Source organism: Rhopalosiphum maidis, chromosome 1 (assembly GCF_003676215.2).
Source record: "Rhopalosiphum maidis isolate BTI-1 chromosome 1, ASM367621v3, whole genome shotgun sequence".
Lineage (NCBI taxonomy): Eukaryota > Metazoa > Arthropoda > Insecta > Hemiptera > Aphididae > Rhopalosiphum > Rhopalosiphum maidis.
Genome location: NC_040877.1, coordinates 6,973,609 through 6,982,069, shown reverse-complemented (window position 1 = coordinate 6,982,069; position 8,461 = coordinate 6,973,609). Strand labels below are relative to the sequence as shown.

At 27.1% G+C, this 8,461-nt stretch overlaps 1 protein-coding gene across 2 annotated transcripts; it reads left to right on the top strand.

The window, feature by feature from the left end:
- Positions 1-218: 218 nt before the first annotated feature.
- Positions 219-5,710, top strand: LOC113548328 (growth hormone-regulated TBC protein 1). 2 transcript variants are annotated; one of them, XM_026949148.1, is made up of 7 exons: positions 219-571; positions 678-879; positions 954-1,187; positions 3,502-3,662; positions 3,784-3,892; positions 4,506-4,691; positions 4,778-5,710. In XM_026949148.1, the coding sequence occupies exons 1-7, from the start codon at positions 558-560 to the stop codon at positions 4,802-4,804; spliced, it is 933 nt and encodes a 310-aa protein (XP_026804949.1). In that variant the 5' UTR covers positions 219-557; the 3' UTR covers positions 4,805-5,710. The 2 variants fall into 2 exon arrangements, with proteins under 2 accessions (XP_026804949.1, XP_026804948.1); XM_026949147.1 differs by having other exon boundaries at positions 220-571; positions 4,765-5,710.
- Positions 5,711-8,461: the final 2,751 nt, after the last annotated feature.

Genomic DNA, 8,461 nt, shown 5'->3' with positions numbered 1-8,461 from the left:
ATATTTAGTCATGGTCTGTGGAGATATGAAATGTAACATTCACCTAATATAATATAGGTCAAAGATCCAATCCATCAGCTCATATTAATATATTATTATTATCGTGAGTCGTGACCCTCCTTCAGCAACAAGACGAACACGATAACTGATAACGGTTTTTCTGGTGATAACAGCGACGGTCAACGATAACTGAACGTACCAACGTGATAGCAGTCGCACATGATTTTTATACTGTATTATTATTACTATTATTATCGATATTAAATTTAAAATATTATTAGTATTTAAGTATTATAATATGGTCACGAAACTACATTGCTGTGCATAGCCATTAGCCGCACAACAGACGATTGTTGCGACGATAGACCGGTCGGCGGCCGTAGCCAGTAGCACTGTTAGCTGTAAATAATAATTAGTAGTTAGTACTTCACTGGCTGCACGTCCTTACCAGGGTCCGGTATTTGAACGTCTTATTTAACTCGTAGTCAAACGATAAACAAATAGATTTAACACGTTTCGTTATTCCGTTTTCATGAGCACCGCCGAACGCGTTAGAAATGTCGACTTTCAGGTGAGTTTTCCTTACAGACATTCACATTAAAACGTTTTGTTTTCATTTTTTTATTATTTTTGTCGTTGTCTCTGCTACTGTGTTATTTAAATTTTCTCGTCCATAGTAAATCCGATGAGTACGGATTCGTGCGTCCTGACGATTTCGATTATGTTGAATATGAAAAGTTCATGACTGTTTACTTCACAATACTTACTAAATGTTCAATGAGATGGTCACGTCTATTGACGTCCAACCCACAACTGAAGAGAAACGCTCAACTAAAAAAATTTGTACGTAAAGGAATACCACTTACGCTCAGGGCACAAGTTAGTTTAACATCAATAGATATAATACTTTTCTATTGTTTCAAACTGTGTATCTTACTTACATGTTTTTTTAGACTTGGACTTCTATCAGTGGTGTACAGAAGTTAAAGGACAAGTATGGGCCAAATACGTATAAACGCATGCTAAACAAACCAATTAATGAAGACATCAGGAATATAATCACAGTTGATGTTCCACGAACATATCCAGACAACATTTATTTTCATCCAAATTCTGAAAATCAAAAGACTTTGTTTAGGATATTATGTGCATTTGCAGCATGTAATCCAGATGTAGGCTACTGTCAGGTATACTTTATTTTTATCTTATTTTGTGTTCCTTAATTTCTTTTACCCTTATAGTTTTTAAAATTATTTTATTTTTCTACAGACTTTAGAATAGGTAATAATTAGTTATTTCTTTAATACATACATAGTAATAAAATGTTTTACTTAGGTAAAAATAACTTACTTATGGGGCGACTACACCAGCATTTGTTTTCTCTATCTATCTCCCACTTAATATTGGAACAAAGATACTCTGTATTTCCACAATTATGACTCTCTGGTTCAGTTTAGAGCAAAAGCACCCAATATATATTTTATAAAGAAGAGTATTTCCTTTACATTAACTGGATAGATTTTTAATATTTACAATTTTGAAAAAAATTATTAATGGCTAAAAATAATCAAAATTATTTAAACTAAAACATGCTTATATTTATAAAAAAAAAATGTAAATATTAAAAATCTATCTGGTCAATGCACAGGAAATACTCTTTTTTTATTAAATATAGAATAGGTACTTTTGCCCTTAACTGAACCAGAGAGTCATAATTGTGGAAATATGGAGTATCTTTGTTCCTATATTATGTGGGAGATAGACAGAGAAAACAAATGCTGGTATAGCAGCCCCTTAATTTATTTAAACTTTATTGAACTATAAAATTTATTAAAAAATGTAAACAAGTAAAAAAGTTTAATTCAATATATTTACAAACATTCAAAAAGTATAACTATTAGGTAGTGATGGGTCAAACCCTGATTTTTTAAATTGAACCGAACTTTAAATTATTTTTTTCGAACTTGAACCAAACCGAACCTTCATATTTTCTACTGAACCGAACCAAACCGAACCTAGAATCATTTTAAGTCGAACTCAAACTTAATACTTTTTATCATTATTATTATTAATGGTATATAAAGTGCCTGTTACAGTTTAGAATTTTCTATCACTAATAGTCTAATTATTTATAAATAATGATTATCAATTTTTTATTTTTTAAAAATAAGTTTTTAAGAATTGTACAAATATTTGGTCTTTGAACTATTGTGGCCAGTAAGTCTGGCTTGAAAAATATTTTCAAATTCAATTTTCGAACAGTAAAAGATGTTTGATAGTTCGGTTCAAATTTTTTTCATGCCGAGTTCGAATTTTGAACCGAACCAAACCCTTGATGTTCGGTTTGGTTCGGTTTGAGATTCAAACAGTTCGGCCCATCACTACTATAAGGATTAAAGTAAGTTCAAGCCAAAAACATCTTTATTAATTTCTAATAAGATACAGAAAATATAGTTAATTAATTCATTATTAACTATTAATAACTAGTAGCGAAACTAAGATTTTGGAGTCTAAAGACAACAAAGATTACAATAATGTCTAATCGTTGACCAAAATTGTTGGTATTTATTGTCTATCATACTCCAGGAACTGATGGTAGCGACTGAGAAATACCAATTTCATTAGTCTACTCAGCACTATTTTAAATAATTAAATTTTCTAGTGTTACAATTGTAACTTCTCTATTTTATTAAACAATGATTTAGAAAATTAATTAACTATTATTATATTGGAATTACAATAACACTTTTTAAGATAAAATATAAATAAACGCACAATATTAATTTAACTATGAATTATAATATAAAAATATTTATGAAGGAGGAACAAATTTAACAATGTTTTTAATAATTTGAAAACTAAATGTTTATTACTTAATTTTTTTTTATCAAAGAAATATACATATCGCCTATTTGTAAGAATTTTAAATGGACCAATGAGTTCTGGATTTTCTTTTCTTTTATTCTTTGGTTAATCGCTATGAACATTTAACATTCATCCAAATTGAATATCAATAGGAGTATGGTAACTATTGGAATTGGTATTTGTAGCTGTCTGCTGGAATACTATAATAGAAAAGTACCAAATTGTCATTATAAACCAAACTATTAATTATTTTGTTGTAAATAAATATTTTTATAAGTTAATATTTTTTATTTATTTAAGAAAAACCTGGCTTGCACCCAAACACATATTATTTTGTATAAAAATAATAACATTAATTTAAATTAAGACAGTTGATAAAGGGAGAATATACAACTAAATAAATATAAAAACTATATTAAATAAAGAATGACTAATTGTTGTTATTATATTTTAAATATTTACTTGTATATTTTAATTTAATTAAAACTTGCATACTGTTATAAACAAAATAAGAAATGGTTACTGACATATGTTTTTACAGTCAATTATAATATATCTATGACTCATTATTTTATAACTATTAAGGTTTAATAAACTATATTATTGTCTAATAAAAAAATAAAATGATTTTTATAGGGTTTAAATTACATAGCTGGTTTATTACTATTAGTTACTAAAAATGAAGAAACTTGTTTTTGGTTACTGCGAGTATTAGTGGAAAATAAACTACCAGACTATTATTCTAAGACAATGGATGGTGTCATTGTTGATATTGAAGTTTTTTCACGCTTAGTAAAGTAAATAATAATATTTATTATTTTATATTATAAACTGTATTAAACAAAACAAAATAATGTATATTTTTATGTACCTACATTATATTATTATGAATTTAATTTGTGATTTTTTTTTTTTTAGAAAAAAATTTCCTGAAGTGTCTCAACATATGAATGATTTAGAAATGCCGTGGGCATTAGTCGCTACTAAATGGTTTATTTGCCTTTTTTCTGAGGTCTTACCAATTGAGGTAATAAATTTAATTTTGTATATTATTTTACTAAATACTATGAAGTTTAATTTTTAATAACAGCTTAATAAATAATAATTAATTTTGTGCATCTCTTTTGGTGTCATTTAAATTATTTAATGAGCTTTACTCCCACATTATAGCTATTCTTTGCTTCTAAAATTATACATCAAATTATTCACCACTTTATTCAACAACTCCCTAGTCTCTATTATTGAACCAGTGATTTAATTTGTTCATTCTAACATTTTCATTATTGTGAATTTTTATTATTTTCATTTATTTATAAATGAATCATTTAAATAAATAGTTTAATTTGCTAAAATTCTAACTACTATTAATTCTGTAGAAAAAAAAGATTATTTTTAAAACATATAACATACTCTCTATCACTGAAAATAATTGAAATTTCATAACTATTATTTAGTTTTGCTTACACTGGTAATTAATCTTAATAATTATTTTATAAAAAAACTAATTTATTAAAATTAAAAAAATTAAACAGAACCCTTTAAACTTAATTATTTTCTTTTTTATGAGAAATATAATAGTTTTAATATAATTGTTTAGATAGTTATTCATATTTTATACTATTATTGTTTAATTTTTTTAGACAACTTTGAGAGTTTGGGATTGTTTATTTTATGAAGGATCTAAGGTTATATTCAGAGTTGGTTTGATGTTAGTGAAATATTATAAAAAAGATTTGTTGGAATGTGAAGACATTGTATCATTGGCAGAATGTTTTAAGTCAATCATTCAACGGCCATTTCCTCTAAACTGCCATATATTTATTAAAGTATGTAATTTGTAGATGTTGTATGCATGTATATGGTTTGTAAAATTTGTAAATTGACTTTTTTTTTTATTAGCAAATGTTTTCAGACATTGGATCATTACCCATGTCATTGATTAATGATCTACGTAGACAAGTATCCGCTGAACGCAATACTGATAAATCTACCTATAAAAATAGAAAAGGCTGATTTTGTATAGCTATTAATTATAAGAGTTTATGAAATGTTTGTACAGATGAATAAATTCTAGTCATATTGTATTTTTATGTTGTAACATATGGCTTATATTTAATTTTTTTAAAGTCAAAGTTTTCAATGAACTATTATTCTATTAAAATATATCATTTTTAAAGTATTATAATACACTGTAAGTAGCTATACATAAAACTCTGTATTTATATATATCATAAATTTATTCTGTTATATCAAATAATCTTTTGTTGTTTTTAAATGTTCTAGTTTTATACATTATGATCAATATGTGGCTGTGGCTATAGTGTTTTTTTAATTTAATGTTGTAGAATGTTTAAATAGCAATATATCTTAAACCAGTGGTTCTTAACCTTTTTTAGTTCAGCGTCCCTTCACCGCGATAACTGACGACTTAACCCCTCATCTCTTGTTCAAACCAATCAAAAAATTCTCATACAAATAATTAAATTTAACCAGTATTCTAAATTAAAATAAAAAGTCTAAATTTAATATATAGTAAATAAATGTTTTGTTTGACTCCAATTAAGTTAGATTCAAAAATCTAACAATCCCCCCCCACCCCTGAAAGACCAAAATGCCCCATTAGGGGCGGTATCTTATTATGGGGCATTAAGAACCACTGCCTTTACTATCATTGTATGTATTTAAGTCAAATATTTTAGCAATATTATCTGCCATTTAATGATGAGTAAGTTATGATTATTTAAAAAAAATTTTATAAAAATGATTTTATATTGTACCATTTATTTTTATTAAGATTAAGGTATATTGTTGAATTATTTTTATTTGTATCTCTAAGCGCTAAAAAAATGACATTTACTTTTTATTTTTATCAAATAATTGATATATTTTTATATTTCCATTGATGGAATGATAATGACTAAATGTAATGTTATATCTGTACAATTATATAATTGAAATTGTATTAATATTTAATATATTAAGTATTTGCCATAATATAATGATAATATATTTTATGAGCAAACATAATAGCAATTTGATATTTGAAAATGTATTAAGTCTTAGCAACTGGGTGATACCTTGATACCTAGGTTTTTAAATTTTCATAGGTTACTCAACTATTATAACTTAAATAATTACAAAAACTTAAATATTTTCTTATCATGTTTAACGTTACATATATATTATTCTAGATAAAATTCACCAAAATAATTTTTTTATTTTTTACAATTAAAATATAAAATAATTCAACTTAGTCCAAAATTGACATTATTATTTACAATAAATGTGGACTATAATACCATACATATTTCATCATCTTTTTAGTTTTTGATGTATTGGTGAACACGAGGGATAATTAAAAATATACTTAGTACTAACTAGAATTTTAAATAAAAATATGATACCAAACAGTTATTAGACTATGTAGTGTAGCAATAACTAAGATAGCTTAAATATGGATTTTAAAGTACCTACCTGCATATTAACAAATAGAAATTACCTGTTGACACTCTTTCTTTATTTTATTGGTTAGGTCATTAATAATTTCATAACCTAATAACAAGCCTATTAGCTAACAATGACATTTTTAATTATGTACAAATGCTGAAATACCTAACCTTTGATACTAATTGAATTTATAATAATATATTTCGCTTTAGGAAGCAACTTTTGATGGAGGACATAATTTAAACTACCTACTTAGGTATTCAAAAATAAATTATTTAATACAATAAATATTCGTAAATAGTCTGGTTTTCCTTAATATTTTTCAAAATAATTAAAAATTTAAAATCATGATGTTAAATTATCTTAATATTAACTTTTCATTTTTACTTTGAATACATTACTTTAGTAACAGATATTGAAGAAAAATTAATACAATTTAAAAACATTTTTATAGATTTTTCATTAGAATGCAATTTTTAATTTGCTTCGTTAGTTCGTTATCTACATATAGGTAACATATTGTTTTTAGGAACCTCTGTTACCTTACAAAGAAATTATTTTAAAAGTTATACAATAAAAAATTATTAGATATTCTACCTTCTTAAAATGTGAGTTGGTAGGATCGTTTTCAGTCTTAACGAAATCCAGGATAAACGATATTTAAGTGCAGAATGATAATTCATTTATTTTTTATTTATTATTTTACCATAGTTATGGGTAACCAAATCCGTCTCTGTTCGACACTTCGCCAGTCATTTCTTTATGAAGTTTTTCACACAGCATTGGATGCCTCCTTCTCATCCCGAAAAAGTAAATCTATCATTGTATCTGCTCTGCATTAGTAGTGTTATATAGATATCCGTGTTGGTATAGATATCTTAAACTTGCAGCAATGCATAGATGATAAACATCTTTATACTTTTATAGGCACGCACAGGTACGCATACTTTCGTTTTTAACCCGAGACAACTTGCACCGGGAAAATGAATTTACACCAGGCAAATTTTAAGTGTATGTACCTCTACCTACGCTTAAAATAATCGTTATCGGGTGTCTAACATGTTTATGCCATTCAGTATTTTCCCAACGACATAATATTACACAACATTGACTATAAATAAACGTATACATTTATAATTTGGGGCAGTGTAGTGCAATAGTCAGACAGCTGGCCTGACTATGACGTGCGCGGTCATTGGTTCGAACGGCGGATACACTCGCCACTTGGTACAGTGCAAAAAATACTACTTTTAGTATTACTCCGCCGTCGTTCCGATTGCTCTACCCTGCCACCACCGACGGGCCAACCGGCCAACTGCCAGTGACGTCCACACACGCAAATATTCTCTCGTCAGACAAAGGGATAGTCATGGCCAGATCTGAGGTGGGGGGGTCGAACCGGAAGTCTTGGTCGGGGGTCGCCGAATTACCTAATAATAATTTTTGTTTACCCATTTTTTTTTTTTGAGAGTAACCGGTGTACACAAGTATATAACAACGGTGGCATAATCGAGGGGATTGAATAATGAGAGGGCACTATTTTTTTACTTTGCTCCGCGTAAAAATATACCATATAGATCCAGCACTGGGAGTAGAAGTGCGTTAGACATGCTCCACTCCTTCCAAGCGATAAGACGTTGACAAAGACTTATAGTCCGTTACAACGAAAAGCATTAAAATATATATAGAATGGTAGATATCCGTCATTATTTTTGATTTTATTGTTAGTGTTCACTATTATATAGTTGTCTCAATGATGTAGACGCGCACACGTTCTCTGTAAATAAACTATACGAATACCAATTACACACGTGTCGCTATAATAAACTTTAAAATATAATCAGGTATATATTTTCATGAGCGAAACTACGGCCAGGGCCAACTAGGCTATAGGCTAATTGGTTCCGTATCAATGTATTATGTAGACATTTTCTAAGAACATAATATTATTTTAAATTTAATAAAATAAATTAGGTATAAATGCAAAACAATTTGAAAAATTAATTGTACATAATAAATATTAAATAGAATAGTTTAAATGTTTAAAATTTATTTAGTATCTGTATTTCACATGCAAGATTTAAGTTTAAATTAAAAGTGATACATTTTACATTTATAACATCTATAACATCAATACTTACTTATGTTA